The sequence below is a fragment of the Battus philenor genome, unplaced genomic scaffold (genome assembly GCF_028537555.1).
Source record: "Battus philenor isolate CCGP_79_NKW_IND1 unplaced genomic scaffold, ilBatPhil1.0.hap1 SCAF_22, whole genome shotgun sequence".
Taxonomy (NCBI): domain Eukaryota; kingdom Metazoa; phylum Arthropoda; class Insecta; order Lepidoptera; family Papilionidae; genus Battus; species Battus philenor.
In genome coordinates, this window is record NW_027181685.1 from 6,882,401 (window position 1) to 6,906,501 (window position 24,101).

The 24,101-nt window shown below is 31.1% G+C and overlaps 1 protein-coding gene across 1 annotated transcript in view; it reads right to left on the reverse strand.

Annotated features, from left to right (window-relative positions):
* LOC137923865 (alpha-N-acetylgalactosaminidase) overlaps window positions 1-24,101 on the reverse strand; it is a 67,507-nt gene that overhangs the window by 19,084 nt on the left and 24,322 nt on the right. Inside the window, exons 2-3 of the mRNA XM_068767156.1 lie at window positions 17,892-18,259; window positions 16,145-16,319 (exon numbers count right to left, since the gene is read on the reverse strand). Coding sequence (XP_068623257.1) covers window positions 16,145-16,319; window positions 17,892-18,058 — 342 coding nt within the window. The 5' untranslated portion in view covers window positions 18,059-18,259. The remainder of the gene's footprint in view (window positions 1-16,144; window positions 16,320-17,891; window positions 18,260-24,101) is intronic.

Sequence of the window (24,101 nt, forward strand, 5' to 3'; positions counted from 1 at the left end):
TCCATTTATTACTCCCACTTAAAGTCGGATACCCAAATATGACCTCAGCGCTGCTACAAAATTGCTTTCGTAACTGGCGTACTGTAAAAGGCTTTATCAAATTTTACAAGGTCATTTAAAATTTATTCGTCGAAGTTTAATATTGGATACTATTTAAGCGGACTGAAGGAAGTCTAAATTACGGTTAACATATCCGCTGACTTGTCAGTTGAATTATTCATAACAGTATACGTGTGAAATATATTTGAATGAAAACAAAAAATAGCCATAGTATAAACTGTTCTTTACAATCAGGAAAATGCCAGGTGAAGTGTTTAGTTCAATATAGTACACATTAGATTGAATTGAATTGAATCGATGACAAGTAATTTATTTCGTATATTTATTAGTACTCTTAGCTTTATTTATATTTTAGCCATAGGACGTTTTTTGCTGAACATAGGCCTCTCCAATAGACTTCAAATAATGCTGGTAAGGAGCGGCCTGCGTCCAACATATTTCAACGTTATTAACAAAGTAGTTAAAGAGTCCACGGTAGTGAAACCGTAAGTCTTCACTGAGTATATACATTGCATTAATAGGAAGGTTGGAATCTACGCAATAATCAAATCTATCGCAAAAATCACTCTTTTTGTTTAGTCTTTTGTCTTTTTTAATTTAGGCTCCCATAATAGCTCCGCTAATTTTATTCTTTAACACACTGGCTTTTCGCCGCACACTATTCGTCATTATTTTATAAGTATCGATTTAGACATATTTGTTTTCTATTATATTTAAGAAATTTCAGTTGGCATACCAAACGTTGATGGTTCATTTTTAAACCCGCAGAAATTGACAATTATTTTGTGTAACGTTTATATTTACAGTGACCGTAAGTTTATAAAGTTTAAGGGATAGCTTTTTAAGGAAAGCACTTATATATCGAAATAATTCCGGAATATAGATGGAAACGGATAACTACACCTTCTCATGCGAGTGAATCGACTAATTATGCCTGTTTTTGTGAAGGTATTAAAATAGTATCTTTTGTTAATTTCTGATCAAAATTACTTTAGGTAAATAGTTTTCATTTTCTGTACATTATAGCGTTCTATTTGTAATTAATATAAAATGCAAGAACAATGTATACGTATTTCATCACGGCCCGAAATGAAGGCGTGCAATGACTTCGTACGGTAGTAATGAGACACGCAAAGGCAATGAAAGCGTTTAAACAATCGGCAACACTGTGCAGCGAACATGAAAAGTGAATTTACTTTTACCGTCAATTTAGAACGAGCTATACGTATAAATAATGTTATTCAAATATGAACCTTAGTGTTATAAGCGAAATATTGTTTTTAATAACAAAATATATTTTACTCGCATACTTAGTATATCTAAAAAAATTCTTATTTCCTTTAGTCACGCTATAACTTAATAAGAATCGATCAGTTTTATTAATCTTTTTTTATAATATTGTTCCTGTTATATGGAGAGCATTCTTATGGAATTTTGAACATTTGACAGTTAATAATAAACTTCGCGTGTTTCTAAACTAAACTGTCGCATCGCTCTAAATTTCGCTCGTTTGACAGTTCGGGAATTGCAGATGTATATTGTCGCTTAATATTTGCTTTTTAGTATTTATTAATCTCAAAAAAAAATTATTTATTACAAATCAGTAAACAGAGTGATTATTACTTATACGATTTTTATTTTATTCTTCAAGTGTTTTTCGTAATATACCGTCGTTTTCGTATCAACGTGGGAAGATATTCTCACTCATCTACCAGGTATTCAAAAACAATTGTCTATGAAAATAAATAAGTTAGATATTTACCATGATTCGTTATCTTCATTTAAAGAAAACATTTTAGAACATATTAGATATAAAGTTGTGTTATAGATTAATAATTACCTACTAATTTCTTTAAGTAGATTGAGATAATCAGGTTAATGTATTTATAGTTGATTTTGTTTAATTTTAAAAATCTTTTTTTTTTATCCTAGCGCATGTTGTAGTTGCCTGCCATTGAAATTGACATTTGTCTTGAATTTTTTAAAATGCTTTGTCTTTGCTTGTAATATTGTAAATTTTGTTGTCAACCAATAATAAATAAAATAACTTACGTTAAATGAAATATCTTAATGTCTGATCTGTGCTCATAATGGATATAAAATTTATTTATCTCTTTTTATTTCATACAATTAAATTACTAATAAAACAATTATTGTTATGTTTTATAATTTTAATGTTAAATATTGGCCGGTATCCGGCATATGAGTGACCTTCGCGATTTCGTTTGGACATTTTCTCACAGCGAGTGAGCCGGCGTGACATTGAGAGCGCTCCATTAACGAAATAAATCGGCATATGCTGTCTAATAGTAGTTGTAGATAGTAGATATAGATAATAATTGCTTTAATACAAAAAAATGTGCGTCTGTTACGTGTTTTAAACTGAAATATTATTAAATTCACAGTTTTCTTTGTCAGAGTCCTTAATTGCTTCACCGGTATTGCATGGAGGTGCTCGGAAAATCTGGAAATATAGTTGTCAGCAATGTAGAGGGTTAAAGGACTAGAGAACGGTTAGGCTACTCCCTGGACTGAAGCCGTTACAAAAACATGTAAATCGTCGTATACGGCTCCTTAAAATTTCAAAAAACAAAACAGCTTAAAGAAAATGGGTAGCGGTAAAATTTTGATCATAACGAAAATGTAATGACCTAAAAAACTCTTGTAGAGGAAGTTACTGTGAATTGGTCACCTCAAATGGTGAAATTACGAATGTCTAAGGGCAATGCGCGGCGTAACAACTATTAATTTTATTCTTTAAACTGACAAATTAAAAATCTTCATTCCTTAATTTAATTCAATCATAAACATATTTAATAGCACTTTGTTCATTATTATAAATGAATATTAGATTTATTACATGTAGGAGAAATAAGATACTACTACTGAAAATTTATATCTCCAAATATATGATTAACGTTATTAGATTGCTTAGTGTTGCCAAGTTGAAAAATCATTTACAGTCAATGTCATTTTACGTAATATACTATTCGATACCTAATATTTTTAAACCTCAATTTATTCGATTACTGCTAGTAATCCAAGGCTCTGAAAGACCGAGATTTATCTGCCCACGCTTAATATATTTGACAGGTCGAGGTCAGGAATGTTATCCTGAACTAGTTCTAATAACGTTTGCCGCAAAAAAATGTTCATTAAAAGATTCAAATTTCAAACTAGTTTTAATTTAACGCACGCCAAAAAGCATCGAATTAATCGGGCATCAAGCTGAGAAGAAAGTAGAGAAAACATCAATATAGCGTGCCTAACAAAACGCAATTTCATAGCTTTAGTTTCAAAAAATCACGATTGGGTGAATACCCGCCATTTGACAGACGATAACAATTAATCAAAAACAAATACGAAAAGCGATTTAAAAGACAATAAATTGGGATTTATTCATTTTGTTAATTTTTTACTTATCAAGGTTTAAGCATTGTCAATAACATCGACACATCTAATTGCATTGCTTACAGGTCAAGTGATTGTATATTCACACATGACAAATCACTAAAGTAAATCATTTGTGACATATTTTCTTTTGCTCATTTTAAATATTGATTGAACATTAGTTTCCTCAAAAAACTTCGGTTTGTCAAGAGTCGGCGGTAGTTAAAAATGAAAAATAACGAATATAAAGTATTTGAAAGATATTTACATTAAAGATTTATTACCCTTATCGATTAACAACAATTACTTACAAAAATAAGTTAATTTTTCGTACACCTCAAGACTAAAAATCAGATTATATTTTAACAGTACAGCTTTATTATTACATTTTTTGTTTTGTCACATCCAAACACTTTTATCACATCAGATTGATGTTTCATATTTGACAGCTATCAGTTGTACGAGAAAAAAAGTGTTGTCTTAACTGGCCTCATCGTAATGTGCAAACATTACTTAACAATATTTCCATGCATTTTTCCAATAGAACCTTCAGTTCGTTACCCTGTGCCTTGGTAAAATGTGTAAAAAATTGCCAAATTAAAAATCCCCTGCGAGAATATGCCTCTCTCACTTGCTTATAAAAGTGTAGGTGAAAAACAATTATCTTAAATGTGTCCGTAAAAGTATATTTGCTTTTATTTTACATAGGATACAGATAACTTTTGATTTATGGAATTTTGTTTGAAATATTTAAGTAAGCTCATTTGTTAATACTCAAAAAGTAACCAAGACAATGCATAAACGAGTGAGCGAGCATGATTGTGCAAATTGTATGCGTTTCTACTCCACTTCTGTCATTTCACTAAATTATGTTAACCTATTTGTGGGCACATCGGATGACAATTTCTCTTTAGGATAGTTCCGTAACATTTCATGTGGAACGGAGGCTGTGGGTAAGTAGATCGTTGTTATCTACTTTTGTTGAGAAAAAGATTCGCAGAAAAATTTTCTTTTTAACATTAGCCGCACCAACAGATTTCGTACATAAATAAACAAATGAAACGTTATTCACAGAAATTTTAGTAAACATTTTATTTATTGATTAATAATGTATAATAATACACAAAAAATTAAACTCATTGGAACACCCATTATTTTATGTTGTGTTATATCCTAAAAAGTTTTTTTGTTTATGATTGATGTCAAATATTTGACAGGGTGCAAGTGTTTCAATTTACTCTGTGGTTCGTACGCGAAGAGAAAGGGCTTGTTTTTACAATTTCATTGGCATTTTTAAAATTATTTCCTAAGATTCTATAAAAAGTAGGTACAAGTTAGGTGACTTTACGAAAAGTGAAAAATTAATAACCGAATTCATTGAGCCTTACTAGTTTTAGCCTTAGCAAAATATTTGGCAATTCATTATTAAATATACAGATACAAGAGGGAAAAATATACAAAAGAAGAAATAGTGGCCCCGAGTTATCTATACAGTCGTATCTACAAACATCATCAGGAAGCTTTTTTTCATTCAGAACGCTTTTCGTGTTTAAACAGTAAAAGTACGCCTTCTTTCATACAACACAATGCACAATATACAATTTTCGTAATTTGAAACTATGTATAACCTTTACTTTTTAAAACTGGAGACGAAAAAAGAAAGCAGTGAAATAAAAAGATATTTTTAAAACCATGAACATTGTTATTACTCCATATATAATTGTAAAGTATGATACTATAAAACAACAGTTTAAAATATTTAAGAGCTTGATCCCCTTGATAAAACTATACAAACGGCTTTCATTTTTTACAATTGCATAAGACGTAAACTGTATTACTTAATTATTTATAAAATAAATACTTACCTCAAGGTAATGGACAATGTCATTCGTAAATGTTTAGTCATTACTCATAAACGTAAGCATTACTATATTTATTACTTAGAAATGGTTTGTTTTTAATTTAATTGTTATGTAGGCCCTAAATGTTACTTTAAGCACTTCTCATACAAAATATAACTGCGACAATAATACAAAGGGCATTATCTACCAAACATTTAAGCGATGCAAAAATAAATTAATGAAGGTTGTATATTGTTTAGAGCACTATTAGCTATAGACATAAAAGCTTTGAAGAAGAAAATGACATAACCTATCATAAACTTTTATCCATTTTTGCAATCACCCTGTATAAAGTGGTCACTATGAAATTCTATTGGAATGGAAATTCTAATGTACAGGCTAATTATTCTTGCAGTACAGTTAGCATGAACGCACAATAATCCGAATTTCACCAACGCTTTTTCTTACTTTATTGTCATTACGTTATTTCATTCTGAAATTATTAATATTCGCATAGGGTGCACCATATAATATTGATAGTAAATAAACTAGGCCCCTTTTATGCTTTTACACCAATAATCTCTGTTTTAACTAACTTTTTATTAGTTATAGATGCAAAAGCAAGAGTTAATGCTAGATTAAATTTTACAAATTTTATGTAAATATCACACATATATGACTAAATTGCGAACAAAGGTATTTCAGTTTAGTTTCTCGTCTTTAAATTTTATTCATTTTAATTTCATTTAACTTTTCGACAAATAAACAAATTAAAAAAAGTGTCACGACTATTTGTAACTAAATATTTGCAATCCTAGCAGTCGTTGCCCTCTTCGAAATGCTTTGACCGCTTATTTGAATAAAACGGTACCTGGACTCCAATTTCTAGGCTGACAAAGTTTGTTTACCTTTATGAGCTTCAAATTAGCTTGAAATAGCAATATTATGCAAATATTTGCGTAACTTATTTATTCACTAAACAAATGCTAGCTCAGGAACTTTTGACACATGGTTTTATAGACATTAGGAGTATTCATTTTAAAGAAGAAAGATATTATATAAATTTCAACAATTTATTTCCATAATTCATTGATGGATCAAGTTTCAAATCTTATATTCTACTAAATAATCTTGGGTGAGTTAATAGAACGACGATATGAGTAGCAACCAACTGTACATGCACGAATCGGAATGCTAAATTCTAAATGCACCGTGGGCCCATTTACTTCAAGAATCCTACCCCTGAGAGATGTCAGTGCTAAGCGATCTTCCACCTTCTCTGCACCTTTCATCAGAGATACAGTAAATTCCAACGGGCAAGCATTAATTCAAAAATAAAAATGTGTACACACGGAATTCAAATTAACCTCCACTAAACGTTAGTGGTTTTAACCACTAGCATAGCTTTCTATGTACATTAGGATCGTATAATATTTGAAAGTATAAATAGCATTTTTCGAAAGATGGTGCGAAGCAGGATTAAATTAACATATGTGCTGAGCACAATGATTGCAGAATTGTGATAATTATTTTAAAATAAATTAATTTTAACTTCACTATTTTAAACGCTATAACAACATACTATTCAGGTGTCATTTTTTATTTTTTTATTTTGGTGTAATTAAACTTTCACTGCAATATTAACTCACCAATGCTTTATTTTATATCTCTTTGATTGTTTCTCTCACTGCTTAGGATCGTGACCCTTTTGTACATCGTAAACCTGCTGTCTCCATTATTTGCGTTCCGTTACTTGATGTACTGCAGCATTCATTGGTAATCCAGCTCTTACTGATTGAATTACAGGTTTGAACATAGTTGGTGACTTCGTTTTTCGGTCTATTTCTATTTACTTTCCCAGTGATTTACGATAATAAAGTGTCACAACTATAAACTTTTGAGATTGAGTCTGTAAGTTTGCGACAAGTAAAATGTATAACAGAATTCGCTGCACAAGGTTACATAGGAATATGATCTGTATTTTAATAGACAAATTTGAATATCAATTGATATCCGAACAAGGTTAAGCGAAAAGTTTTAATTTTTTAACCTCCATCTGTACTTATCCTAATATATCCTTAAACAGACTTGAATAAGTCACTCATATCGCAAGAAACTAAATATCAAATGACAATTGTAAAACTGGCAAAATCTAATTTCATTATTTATTTTTATTACAAAAATAAATTAAAGTTATGGAATAACAGTCTTTTAATGCCTGCATTACTTATGCTTATAGGAAGACTAGCAAACTGTTATTGTAAACAGAAACGCTATAAAGATAAATAAACTTTATTATAACTTTGATTAAATCTTTTATAACACTTTGACACGGTGTTTGTTATTAAAAACATGGTTGTAAATACGAAGAATATGTTATAATAATATAGACGGCAGTAATACACAATAGTACAAGTATAACGGGGCGATAGCTCTACTTGTCTACAATCTGTTAAGAAGTTGGCTCGCGCTTTCACGCGTGTCGGGTCGCGGCGTGGAATCCGGTTATTCTACTGTTGGAATGCATTCGTTTTATTGATTTGCGGTTAATCTGGCCAGTAACTGTAATACGTCTTCATTTAACATGTCACATTTGCTTCCTGAATACAAACTCGCATTCGCGTAGCTATTAATCAGACTAAAGTAGCGTTCAGTACGTCATACATCGTGATTTGTTATAGGTATAAAAGTTTTAAAAGGATGAATTTTTTATTCATTTGCAGTCGTTCAATGTATCGTGCATCATGTCAAAAAACCAATCGTTATAAGAATAATATATTATGTAATGATAATATATTAAGAAATAGTGTTTTTAATTTTCGAATTACAACATATTAACACTAATTATTGTTTACTATCTGTGTGTAGACTTTGCAATGCTAGCGTATATTTGCGTATTCAAATATTAAAAATAAGTTAATGTAACTGGTATATTCAGAGATATAACTTCATATGGTTTAAATGTTTTTGTTGACAAATAAAACATTTACCAATTTACAGCTTTCACAATTATTTCCTATCAACCTGTATGTGTAATGTTAGTTATTTATCTATCGCTACACTTCCACATTTTTCATGGACGTAATTTTATGATTAATGTGATAGCGCCGTTGTCTAATATGCGATACATTAATACCACGGTCAATTTACTCGCAAGAAAGTTTTTTTTTTAAAGACGACAACGAATACCTTATAATAAAATTTAATTTTGACTGTTTACAGTTCTATCCGTTGCTGCTATACAATAACAATTTATGTATTCTTTAGTTATATGACATTTTGTTTTCAGAGGTAACAAAGAGTCCGCGATTTTCTTGTTGAAGATTGAAACAGAATGATGTCGACTATTTTAAACTATTTTTTCAGAAAAAAAATCTTATTAATGTACTTGATAGAATAGAATTATTGCACATTTAGGAAACCCCATAGTAACTAAATTGGAAATACTTCCAACGTATGTCGAATTACCTTGACAATTCTGAATTTGTGGGTTAATTTAAAAAAATAACAATTTATATAATTAATCAGTAATAACGAGCAAAGTATGCGTTCACGTGCATTTATCGCCTACACGGTGCGAATCCATTCTTTTGTTTTTATGCTGATCGTTCCTATTTACGAAGTTTTTTTTTTCGTAAGGTTTTTGTTTAACCAATGATTTGCTGTATCTCCTCCATCGACTCCTCATCAGTCTGTGAATATTGTCTTATTGGGACGACACGTTTTATCAACTGAAAAGATTTTGAAACAAAAATTTAATATACATACTTTTATTACATACATACTTTAAAAAGTTACGGCATGTAAACGAATCTTTAATTTTTTTACAACCTTTGACGCCTGCTCCAATCCCTCTCTTTTGGATGTTTACAAAAGTTTCGTTAAAAGAGCTATATTTTCTTTGTCCGGCGATTATTACAAGTATCATTACAAAACTTACTTAACTCTAACATGACCGCTTGTGCTTTAGAAACCAGAAAAACGCGTATTATTGGCTGAACGTTAAGCATTAAATTGGCTTAATAACGCTGTACTTTCTCTCAATTCGATAAAGCGCTTAAAGAGTTCTTGTAGAGTTTCGATTTCGAATTAAGAGTACCGCGGAAGAAAGTAAAAGTTTTCCGATGTGAAATAGGAACGGAACAAAAAACGGATATTATGTACTATTCACGTTACTACTGATAGACGATTGGTACGTAATCTTACGTTTGCGGGGATATTTAATTGAATAGATAATCATTTTATTATTTTTCTTGGAACATAGACTACCGTATATGCCGGATTCCTACCGGCTCAAAATACACTTTTTACGTCTGTTGTCAAAATTTTCAAAAAGCTTTCGAATACTACAGTAACTTCAAAGGCGCTGCCTCAAGTAGCTCTGGAGTTACCATCCTTCATAATATATGTGAGTAATTAGCACAGGCAATATCGCGTGGACTTGCCTACAGCAAATCTCATTTCAATTCACCGTCGAGACCTTGTTTGAACTTTGGAGGGAACTTGGTGTCTTGAACCTATGATGAGTTATAAAGAAACCTATTTTTTTGGATCCAGAAGTAAAAGTGTTGTGAGGATAACCGTCTCCAGTTCCTTTAGAGGGCAATTCCCAGGGGTAAGCTAGACTTTACGTGTTACCCTTGCTATGACACAACAACTCTTTATCTCTTTGCTATCCCTAGTTTCGCAAGTGTATAAGCAAACATTGTGAATGGACAACGTACGATAAAATATCATAAGATAATTTTTTTTAACTAACACCAATAGTTAAAAAGCATAGCGTAAATAAGCACTTGACTGTTATCGGTCTGAATTAAGGCGAATAAACATTTACATCTTTGTGATAATTGTTCAATGATTATTTCAGAAAACTTTTACATAATAATAAACATAATGATAACTCATTACCTGCACGACCGTGATCACATTATATCAGGCAGTTAACGACCACAGAGACATTCGCCGCAAAAACGTTAAAGATGATAAGTTTTTTTTACTATTTCGATTTTTCTTTTCATGAAAGATAATAGCGCATTGCTTCTTGTTGTAACATATCTCCATTTACTGAGTGTTAACGGCAAGTTCGTTCACCATATACATTTTATACTAAGATCTGCGTACTTCTTTTTTTGTTTGTGTAGATAAAATAGTTCGGCTGCATTCCGAATCTCAGTCAATTTTCTGTTGGCACATAGCCAATGGTTTTTATTACAACCCTATATCCAATTTATCTTACATGCACAATTATAAGTTACAGTAGTCTATCATGTTTGACCACAATCAACAAAAAAAAAACTTACCTGCTAAAATCATTTACTATTGTACTGATAGAATATTATACTTATAGTTATCAAATCATTTCACTTTCTGGTATTTTTATTGATTCATTATTTACGTTAGTATCTACGTTGAATTATTTGTGTATTAAAATAAGCTCAATTCAATAGAAAGTGAAATAAAATACGGCTATCCAATAATGACATTATTTAATATAAAACACATGGTTACTGGCCCAGCTATGGTTTGAGTACTTTTCACAAAAGACGCAAGAAATTATATTTTTTAATCTGCAATTTTATTTGTTTTATTTTGTGAATTGTGTATTTTCTTATTTTACTATATTGCAGAGTTTTTGATGCTCCATAAAATATATAATCAACTAGCGCAATGGAAGGCTGACGCTGGCTTTGCATCAAGAAAATCGCAGATTTGCAACTATTTTTAAACAAATATAACTTTAAGTGCTTCCTGTCTTATTGTTTTATTGGTATACACTTTAAGCTCGTTGTAAATACATATCTCCTTTACTCTTTGTACCCGACCCATTTTGACTACCAAACAAACGTTTTCCTTTGATATACTACATAATTAATAAAATATCATCATAGTAACAAATTAAGCTGTTTTTAAATTGAAAACATCTTGTTTTTTTATTCTTTATGAAAGAATCTTGTGTTGAACAAAGATTTTTTTATTTTGAATTTGACTGAAGATGTTTATCGAAATCAAATTTCCTTTCTTAAAGAAACGTTTCATATGCTTCGTACAAGGGTTGATGCCACAAATTTAATTAAACGTAATAATAAATAAATACGTGACATACATGACAAATTCAGTTTACTCTTTTTACTACATCCACTTTACGGTGAAAGTTAAGTTATCGTAAATCTATACTAAAAAAGCGTGAAATGATTGCCTTTTTATTTCTCGTTAAAGTGTAATAGCCCTTCTTTTCTCCGAGCTCTTTGTGAAATTTGTCAATTAAGGAACTCATCACGTAGCTTATTATTAAGGAAAGATCACAATTTATGTCGTTAAATTTTAATGTTTTTGGATTTCAATGTGAACTCAAAATATGCATATTAATATTTTACTTTCGTAACTGTAGACTGTTTGTAAATAAACTCTTACTATTATTTCTTATACAATTAAAAACAATTGGATTAATTTAATATTTTCTGCGGTATATAATAACTTTATTTGCAAAAAGTTTTAATTAAAAGATATATTTGCCAAGAACTAAAATCCTTTTTCGAACTAAATGAAAGATACTTATTTATAAAAACAAATAAGAAAGTACAATGGTACAAGTTTATAAATAATTATATCACTGCTTAGTTTTTATCCATTTGAAAACTAATATTACCTTGTTATTTGCCGCTAGTGATATCGCAGTTTAAAAAAAAAATGTAAATCACAATAACAACAATGAAGCAAGAATAATAAATCAAAGCTACATAAAAAGGTGTTACAGTTTCAGAGATTGATCTTTGGTTTATTTTTATACATAATCAAACAAACTTTAACACGATATCTAAAATAGATAACGGCAGAAAAACAAGCCATTCGTTACACAATACAAACGGTATCTTTGTGAAATTTACTTTGTGAATCTTAAATAGTATGAAAGTAATGCATTGTGTCTCATCAGCATTAGCATAGTTTCTTGTTTGTCACTTATTGTTATGTCAGATTTTCACCTGTCATAAGCAAATAATGTGCGTACCGTATGATCGGTGCGAAAAACTCTCGAGGCAACAGTTGATTCATAATTTTTTTTTCTTTAACTGGCTGTTGATATATTATTAATTTTAACGTAAGAAAAGTAGAATGCGAATCCGAGAAACAGAAATAATTACGAAAGAGTTATTAATGGACGACTATATATATCGTTTACGAATTCGGAACCGGAAACTAGAATTACATAATTGGAAATTTGGTTACACTTGATTATTTATTTATACAAAATAAATAAATAATGTAATTAGTTTATGTTACTGAGGTCTTTATTGGAAAAATTTCTCTAACAGAAACATTCAAAAGAACTTTTCGCTTTCAACAGGTTGCAATGTGTATGTGAAATAAATAATAACATCTTTTATCGAAAATAACCAAATTAACCTTTATATAAATAAATCAGAATAAGTATCTTTTTTATCTGTGCGACATTTAAATCGATTGGAAATCCTTGACAGTATCATACAAAAATATTAACTATAATATTTTAAATTAAATTATTAATCTGTAAGCTTGTTCGATATTTGAAATCAATGACCCACCAATATACGGAGACTAGTAGACAGATTTACACATCAATACGTTATGGCTATGAGATAAGCATTATGTATGAATAAAATTGAAAACGAAACATTAATCTTTACAATCTCGTGTAGATCTTTACGTGTCGAAGCGCAATATGTTCACCTAACGACATTGATATATGAGATCGACCCAGTTAGCTAACAAATGTTTTAATTTGGAAATGAATAAAATATATTTGCGCACACGTGTAAACATTGGTACAGTTGTGTAATAATAAAATATATAACAAAAAAAACTTGCTTTAGCTTTTCTACGTTTTCAATTACAGACATTTCTTTTTTCTTATCTAATTATATTCTTCATAACCTTTTGACTTTCATTGATATATAATAGAACTATTGTTTTGTATTGTTCGAGTCGACGACCTTACAACAAACATACATATTCATTTCGTACAGGAAGCAGCAATTCATATGATTGACTTAAATAACAGGGGTCAAAAATTTTACATTGTTAAAACAATACACATCTACATACAGAGTGATTAAAAAATAGGTGTGAAAACTTTGATGGTATAGCTCATTTGCTGTCAATAATGTATTGTATACTCAATTCCAAAATCTATTGTTTCAGAAATAATAAATATCGGAATGATAACGTAATAAGAAAACGCTTTTACAAAGTTCTTATTATTATACATTTATTATGCCTTATTATTTTATATTACGCATATTATGCCCTTTTAAACTTATTATTACGATATATTTTAAAATTAACTATTCTTTATTAATGATCCCTACAGTAAACACTTTTACTGTTTATACTGTCATAACTCGTTTGCCCGTCGCATTCCAATAGAAAATATTAATTAGTGTAATACATTTCAGAGGGATTTTTTCATATGGGTGATTTTTAATGTGAAAAGATAAAACCAAAGGGGTGAATAAAGCACATTAGTGACCAATCTTTATTTTAGAAACATCATTTTTCTAATCATTTTTTATTAAATATAATACATTATTTATTTTGTACATCAAATTTTAACGGCTAAACATAAAATGATTAAATTTTTTACAGTTACATGAACATTATGTAGGATGTTAATAACACCAATAAAACCAATAAATGACAGGTATTATGTTTTGTTTCGTATTGCGTTGTTCGTATGTTGTGTTCGTACATTGTTTTTAAGCTTAACTTGAATAATTTATAAGTTCTTAAATAATCATAAAGTTAGTAAACACAATTCGAATTACATTTCCTGACGTGGTGAAATTTGAAATTCGAATTAGTGATGTTACATTATAAATTGATATATACCGGAAACTATGATGCAATACTAGTTCACGCGTAATCGACTACAAGCAAGGTTGAACTAATACGTTCACAATTTCTTTTCTATTTGCTTTATTATTGTGTCACTAGAGGTGCCTTGACATGCAAAAAAAAATTATTTTCGGTCATTCAATGTAAGTATTAATAACACCTTAATTGTATGTCTTTTTAAAATTTAAACTTAATATCGAGACATTATTGACTATTATTCAAAAGTGACAGATAATATACAAATTCGTCCAAAACAACAATCTTTTTATTCTTTCGAATAAATTTGGTATTAATAAACGTTTTAGTTATTTACTTTTTTATATAAAATCTAAAATTTAATTTATATTTCCTAACGTTCGAGCACTAGATAAACGAATACATGCATTACGCACCGGATTGTGCCGCTCCCTGATTGGTCAAAATAACATGACGTTTACCTTGCGGACCAATTGCGGGACGCTAATTCACTTCATTCTAAATTTTTCGCTAACAAACCATACGACTGTTATGGCTATATTTTAATGTTTGAATTTCTGTTCGTTCACCATTTACATTTTATACTTATATGTAAAAGAACATCAAATCGTTATTTCGCAAAAGGACAATGCACAGTCTCGGAGAATGAGTGTTAAATTTTTATTAAGTAGAATTATTAACACAATAAGAATTCCGAAGTTCTTACACTATGTTTTTTTTGTGTAGTGTAATTTGATAACAAAAAAGTCACAAACATCTGCTATAAACTTTATTACTTGTGCCATAAAGTATACTATGGTATTGCCATAATAGTAACATGGTATTGCATTATCTATATCTGACGTTAAGAAGGTATTTTATATTATTTATGACATTCCTGCGCATAATACGTTCATTCTAGCGAATGCATTAAGGATTTATAGTGAATATGCATGAATAATGAACTAATTTACATGTATACTGTATTAAGTGTTGCATGGGTTACTGATTAGCTTCAGGATTTTGTAATAAAATGTTGCCAGCGGATATTTCATTTGAAACTATGTACTGTTATTATTAGCAAAATAATTACCTCTGTTGGGCCATATGCATACTTTTAATTTCAGATAATAATTTAGACTCGACCCAATTATCTATTTATTTATTTTTAATTTCCAGGTAATACGTTACAGCTAGATTATTAGCTTATATTTTTATAACAGAACCTAAATATGAGAAGCCCTTTAAAATTTTTAAAAGTATAAATGGGACAAAGTCAAAATGTCGGTAACTTTTATTAACAATTTTGTAATTTACGTATTCTTTAAAATTTTGACGATGTTCGCAAAATTTTAAAAAAATATTATCTTTTGCACAGACAAAGCTAAATTTTATAATGTTTGTAATTTTAACTTTTAGTAACAAACAATAGTATCAAATAAGTCTTAGTCAAATTCACACCAGAGATGTGAATTATCTATGTATTTATATATCGTAAGAAACCGCTTTTAACTACCAGGGTATCATTGATACTTCACCATTTTTTTTTATTAAAAACTTCTTTAGGAACTGTATAAAAGAATGTTAAAGACTAATATCAATCATTATTCCTCACTTCGAGTCACATTGGTGAGCTCACTGTCCCACATTGAGCCATGAATACTATACTCGGAAGTTCTCTGCAATGTCGAATGAGGAACAAGGAAATTCGTAGATGAATGAAAGTAAACAACATACTTCAGCGGATTGATAACTTTAAGTTGCAATGGGCATGTCATCTTCTCGTAGATCAAATGACCCCATTAGGGGCCATTAGGTTTCGAATTGGAAATCGTAGATGGACAAGCGTTGCTTAGAATATCCCTTCTTAAAGTGGACTAATAACTTTATTAAAGTCGTCGAAAAACTCTGAGCAGCCGCTGCCGGTCTTATTGAAAATATATGAGAAAGGCCTATTGTCAAGCAATGGACATCATATATCTGAAATGATGATAATGATAAAAGATAAGAAACGTCTGAGAAATACTTACGTAATCGGAAAGACTTTTCATGCCGTAAGGGAATCTCTCTCGGTCAGGCACGAGACGGCCGCGGGGATCACGCTCTCGTTCGGGCCAACAGTCATCTACGTTCACATACTCGTAGCCAGCCGCGGCGTAACCCTCGTTGACTAGGATATCTGCCATGGTCCGAAACAGACGGTCGCTGGGTAAAAATAAAAATATATTAATCATGTATAAATTAATTGTGGAGATCGTTGGTGAACCTATGTCTTGTAGTGTGCATTCATCAGCTGACCATAATGATAAATAAATAAATTTTTACGGTATCTTACTTATTACCTGATTAGTTAGCCGCGAAATCTCTATAATCTGATATTGGTTTCAATCGGTCTTCATTCGTAGATATAAAAACAACATTCGTAGGATCATTTTAAATTTTATTACGCATGGAGAAGAGCCTGGTAAAGTAGTTGCATGCCAAAGCATTGCAACGCGAAGGATGCGACACCCGCTCGGTGAATCTATGGGATAATGACTGTCGAAAGTATGTAACGTGTCGTCAACTGGATATGTTAATAGTTTGTTCACATTTAGAATTCAATTAACTATCATCGTTCGCCGGCCTACCCACAATTCGTAAACATTAAGAAAAATGGGGTATTAATGTATTATTTTTAAGCTATGAATATCGACTCCAAAGAAACCTGGAAGATTTGTGTGATTATCACTTATAACTTCTTTTTCGTATGATGTTGAGTGCGTGCTAGATTATTAAACTTTTATAGCTTTTACAAGCTTAGCTCTATAGCTCGTGGATTCAGATTTCAAAGATGAACAAACGGGCAAGGTTAACAACATATAATTACTACCAAAATAACAAACGATTCGGTTTTATTTACTTTCCCGAGTTTCGGTATTTGTAACTTTTGATATTTAATTTGCTATCTCTATTTACGTATAATAGATGTAGTGATTTCAGTTACGTGATTCTGATAATTATTCTTTATCATAATAAACTTTAAACCATTAAACGAATACTAAGTAAATAAAACAAGGAAACGAAAGGGCATATTTACAATGTCAACAGAGAAAAGGTCGCTTAATTGTATCCTTGATAATAAAAAGTGTATGTAAATTATTACATAAAAAAATGGAATTAATTAAAAATACAGTATTGTCGTTTTCAGTAACTGCCGCCTTATAATTAGTTGGAAGCGGCAAAAGAACTGAGACGAATCCACCAACTTCCTTAATTATTTTTATTCAGAGTCATCATGATAAGGAATATAACCTAAAATTAAGGTTATTTTGCAGAATATCGTATCATGAAGATATTTACGGAATTACTGTTTTTCTTTTATACAGTTAACAAACAAGTACGACATCGAAACCTCACCATGGAGTTTATTAAGCTAGCACGCCAGTCTATTGCGTAATAGGCTAGAGGTTTATACTCTTATTTTGGCAATTTTTTCCCCAAGCAATACATTATACAACAAATGATCTATTAGTTAACACCATAATTATAATAATGCGCAATAATAAAATGTGTCAAAATAAAATAAATTTTCTGTACTGTATGTTTTACAAATTTATTGACTTTTTCTAACACAAAACTATTAGCGGTAAACCATGATTTAAAATGAGAATATAGATAGAATATCATAAGCAAACGAATTATTTACGACATGTAATTTTGTTGTGATATAAATAGTTATAACAATATGTTTCTAAAAATTTTTAAATGAAAAAGTAACCTAAAAACAATACTAACCTAATGCAGTTATCGGGGTCATTCTTGCAATCGGTGTTACATCTAAACCGCTCCCACGCCAACCATCCCATCGGCGGTGTCAGAGCTAACCCATTATCAAGACCCGAGATCTTCCCCAACAGGCAAAGCACGAACACTGTCCACAGGCACGATTTCCAAGAAGCCATCACTTTAAAAATAGACGCACGGGGATATACAAAAGCTATCTCTCTAAAAATCCTATCCTCATAGTCTTAGTTCACTGTTAACTGCACAATTTTGCTACCGACTTGTTTAAATGTCAAAGTGACAGTGTCACTTTTGAGGTTATGCGATGCAAAAAGGTTGTTCAAAGGTCTGCGTTGTCCTTGGTCTAATCCAGAGGTTATCTGTAACAAATGGAAATGTGCGACATTAGTGATAAAATGATAATTATAATGAACTTTCATATCAAACGATGTTTCCTGTTTATATTGATTGCAAGGTAAACATTATTACACAAGTACAATTATTGATTGTTATTATATAGGGTTAATTATGTTTTGCTAAATTAAATAAATTGCGATCCCGTTTTTTGTCTCAATATTAAGTAACTTTTAGCTATAATTATGATCTATTCGTCCTTTAAGAAAGAAGACTTTGTCATTAAGTCTTTAGTTTTTAAATAAAATTGTTGTAATTTTTCTAAAATAAAAGTTGCCCAAGTTACACTATCAGTCATCAGCTACCTGCAAGTATAAGTGCTGTTAATATTGGTCGAGCCATTTAATCACAGACAGACAGAGAGCCAAAATTAAAGAAATATATATTTTGCTATTTGAACCGTATAGGTATATAATCATATACATGTAATATAAAGAGCACGTTTTAAAGTTTATTTGTTTATATAGGTTTTCAAACCATAAACATATACGTAGATGACTTTCACATATTTAAACTATTGTTTTTATTGAAAGTATATTTCACCAAATAATTATAAGTAGCTAAGGTAAATATAACAATGTTTTAAAGATACTTCTATTACAAAGGAAACGTCATTAAACTAAAGATGCAATTAGAATGAGCTATCATGTTGTATCATTCCACAGAACATGCGGATAAATATGTTATTGTGACCTAGTAATCAGATGATATCCAGTAAGATCTTGGGGTCAGACGCGTCAAGCACTATTATGACGCTTTATTATGAGTGATTACAATAATTACTGAATGGTTGTAATAGCTGTGACAGGGCCTTTAGTATCGTGATCAACAAATAGAATAAATTTCAGGAAATACTTATTGAAACTTTTTATTTTTATCATAAAAGTATTATACTAAGATTATTATTTCAGCTGTAAAAAGTATAATGGTGGACACAGGCTTCCTCGACAGATTTAAGATCAATAAGACGTAAGGGAATCTTTCTTGATCGTGGATAGCAACCAGATTAGCTTACTACATGAAAAATTTGTTTAATTACGTAAGTAATTCCCAGACGTTTTTAATATTTCATCGTCATTTCAGGAAGACATCAGCTGGACACGGTCCTTCCCTGTTGATATCCAATAGGAACGATCGGATGACGCTTGCAACCAGGATAATCCGATGTCTTTTACAATGTCATATGTTCAACTTATGAGAGGAAATCCTACGCCGCGCTTGCAAGTCCGAGGTTTCGACTCCAGAACCGTAAGGTTACAGTGGCCGTTTGTTCTGCGAGCTGTGTGACACTCACTGCTACTTCAAATTGACAAACAATAGTACTTACGTATTGCGCCTGAAGTAATAATTTATTGAGTATTTATTATTAATACATATATACCTGTAATCGGAGCCCTTCACATCATTTTTAATAACAAGAAATGCATTTTTATTTTATATTAAATATATGCATATTACGTTGCCGTCACACCAACTTATAGCTCTATTGGTTCGTAATACAGATAAAAAAGCGGTTCTAGTCTCTGCTACAATACGTACACAATGCGTTATTTTGTATTAATGCAATTGGATTCATCGCCTTGTAAGGAGATTAAGAAAGCTAGAGCATACTAGTCACATGATATTAAATCATAATGGCTATAAATAATATTTTATCGCTTCACCCAAACAAGTTATTTTCTTACGCTTTTCACGGTGTTCAAAATACTGTAACATTTAATAATTGATTTTTCATACATGAAACCATAATTAAAATAGTAGTGTATATAAATTTATTATACGTAACATCAAGGATTTATTTTAAAATTAAATTATTATATATATCGAAATTAATAAGTAATATGCTTATTATTTTTAACTGTATCAGCAATTTTGAAACACAAACAGATATATCACATTGATTAACAAAGTCTAAGAAAGATAGATAAACACTAGTTCTCCAGGTTTAGTACAACAAGAAGAATACTAGAGGAGACCGAGGTAGAAGAAAGAAGGTACGTTTTTATCTATTTTTTCTTATAGCTCACCCTACTATATAAAGAAGAAATTGTATAAATTAAATTCTGTTCTTAATTTTTGTCGATGATTTTAATCTGTGTAGTTTGTTTTATGTATAAATAATTGCAATGAAATACGCTGAACACAGAAGGCTTCCTACCAATTTTTTTAATATATATAGGGGAAGCCAATATAGTAGTGGATGTGATCTGGTTGAAACGATGACGAACTCTTTATATTTTAAATCCGTATTATTATTTTGGAATAAGAAAATTTTATGACCTGTTATAAAAATAGAAAATAGACCTAATTTTTGTTGTTTGTGTTGTATATATAAAACATGGCATAAACATGAACGCAAATATACTTTAAATACAATCACGTAAAATATGTTAACACACCGTGTTACGTTATCGCTCATAATGTATCTACATTTGTCTGTAATCACAAAAAAAATTACAAGCGGCGCTAATTGCTATTAGATAAAAACAGAATTTAATTTATAAACTTCAAGTTGGGCGTTATATCATAGTAAACACATGTTTTGAAAACGAATAAGTAATAAAGCATTTTTATTAGATATATCTATGAGAAAGAATCAGACAGAGAGTATACAAAACCGGACAGAAAATGATTTAGAAAATGCAGAACTTATCTTATTGGTTCATGATAAAGAACTAAAGATGTTTGATAGTGCCTAAAGACGAAAGTTATCGGCTAGTGTGTATTGCCGGTGATGACTTACGGATCAGAAACGTGGTGATTGACGATGGGCCTTAAAAGAAGGTTCTAGGTCTCCCTGAGTGCAATGGAGAGTGCAATAATCAGAGCTTCGCTTCGAAATCGAATCATAAATTAGGCGATCCGCAGAGGAACCAAGGCTACCGAAGTAGCTCAAAAAATTGTTCATCTGTAGTAGCAACAGGCGAAGCACATCACTAGTGCAACGGATGGTCTTTGCGACCAAAAAGTTCTCGAATGGTTTTAGTCGCTATTGGAGATGTGCCTTATGTGACGTGACGTGATGCGGCGTGGGTTAGCTCCTCTGTAAGTAGACCGATATAGTTAAGATAGCTCGAAGTCGTTGGAAGCTGACAGCGCAAGACCGATTATCGCGACAATCTTTGGGGAAAACCGATGCCTAGTATTCGGGCATCTATCGATTGATATGATGATGATAATGATGGAAGATGTGTCTAAACGAGGCAAAATGTCACTTTGCATCTATAGCTTGTACTCTGTAGAAGTGTTTTCTTGTTATTCCAGTTTACTATAATGGCTTGGCGAGTTTTGGGCCGATTTGTTGATGAGACAACCAACCAAGTTCCACACGTTTCGAGCCATGTTGCGGAACTTTATTAAAATAAGTATTTCTATTTTTTTGCTCGTAAACCATATTTAGTTTTGGACAGGGATTAAGATTTTTTAATATGCTGTTCATTGCCTTATTTTATGAGCGTTTTAAAAATTTTTCACAGCAAGATTATAAGTTAAGTACATTATTTTCAGTTTTGTTATATATTTTATTATTATGTTTATATTTTGTTATTTTTCGGTACTGAACTATGGCTCTGTTGTATCTCAGACACGCAGGACTAAATTTATCGTTATTTATTAGTGAGGCGATATTGTCTTCACTTATCTTTTTTCCTAGTAGGAGCTCGGAATCGCATCGCAGTCCCCCGAATGCGGGACAATTGGCTACCAGATGTACCACAGTTTGGTCCACCCCCGGCTCACAGAAGCCTATCAACATATTCTAAAGGCTCTGGTACTAAAATAAAATTCCATGGAATCAATGACTGAAAATGTTACTATAAATATAAATACTACAGAAGCAGCGAATCGGATAGTAATAATTTTTCGGGCTATAAGAAAAACAAATTCATTGCAACTTGCATTACTTATGCACACGAATAGCTGTAAAATGTCTCTTAAAAACGAGAACGTTGCTTCTATGATCATGCCAGTTTTTTAATACTTTTGCTGTTAAGTAGTCTGCTATAATACAGCGTGAGTGTATTTCCAGTAGTTATCTAAATATAATTTGAGATGTAACAGCGCAACATTGTTGCGTTAGTTCAATGTCGACATGTAACGTGTAATTACGCGATGCGTTTATGGCCAATTAATTATAAACGCTATACACTACTGATTGTCTGAATAACTGATTGTTTGGCATGTAATAAATCTCGTAATAGTATGACAATAATTGGATAAATAGAGTAAATTACTATTTTTATTTCAACGACTACTAAGTTACGGTTAGTAACTAACCCGACAGCCGTTGTTGTATCAAAAGTCATTGAACTGTTGCAGTTTAAGAGAAACAAAGATAGTAGAAGAATCACATTATCAGTTTTATGTCATTATTCCAAAAATATTTATACATTACTTATACTGTCAATCTGAACAGAGTGGAACAGATGGTTACTAGGACATTAAGGTGTGATGGCGATCCAAGGATCCATCCCAAATTGCACACAATCTACACTCACACGTGTACAGTCCGGTACCTCCGTGTGACCGGCAGCATGCAACTGGAATAACGAACCAGTGATTTTTGCTAAGTTACGGACCCTTAGGTTCCGCGAACTCAATTCCGATGAAGCTATAAAAGCCATCAAGGCTAGAAGCAAGTACATCTTCTACAAGCGCGGTGTACGGCGTCAAAAATGGAGAATGAAGGCCGTTTCTAACAAACAACCAACACTATATCATGGTATAGTATTCAACGCACAGGATGTCATCATGATATATCATCCAAAAGACACCAACTGTAAGGCGTAGGCCTAGTGCCACGGCACTATAAATCAAACTGAAACACGGAATATTCGAGGTAAACATTACGTATTGGATGTAAAGACAATTCGAAGTCAATGTCACAAAACAATAACGTTTCGTTAATGTAAAGGAGTTCTCTCTCAACAAATCTGGGTCAATGTTGGGTCCACAATAACGTGTACGCTTCATTATTTATAACATTTTCCTCAGGTTATCGTTTTTATTATCAAACGCAATTAATACGTTGTTTGAATAAAATAAACAGCTGAATAATCTATGTTCTAGGTTTGAAAATATACATATGTATGTTTCTTATCTTTGTTCGTAATGTGTAAGTGCAATATTTATTATTGAAAAGATGAAAATATTACTAGTTTTTTTTATTAAAAAAACAACAATACTTAAACCGAATATCATGTTTGTTTATATTTAAATTTGTATTTTATTACTACTTCTCTTATTTACGCTTTTACTTTAATTTAGGTCAAAAAATTGTGTTCAAATGAATTTTACTATCAATTTAAATTTTTAGATGCAGACAAAAATATTGTATTCATTAATATCATCATTAAGTCAGCAGGTAAATTCCCAAAGCCTCCCTCAAAGATCATCAAGATGACGTTGCCGGCATCCAGTGACTTTCTGCGACTTTAAAAACGTTGTCAGTTCATCTAGTAGCGCGGGTATAATACTACGGTGTGTCTAATATATATATAAATAAATCTTCGTTAAGTCTGGAAAGGTTAGCGGTGATAATAAGCGGAAAAGTTGCAAGGAAAATAAAATAATATTTTCCCGAACAAATAACAGAGTAAATGAGAAAATCTGTCTCTTTCTGTCAAACATTTGTCAATCATAACAATACAGGCGTGTTGAGATAAAAATAAATTAAATAGCGTACGATGGAGCTTATATTATAGTTCGCGGGTCACTTTGTATACGCGAACTCATTTTGACGAAGCTGCAACAGCCCGCAAGGCTAACAGAGTCGACTTCAATAGAAAGAAGAGTGCGATGGTCATCGTA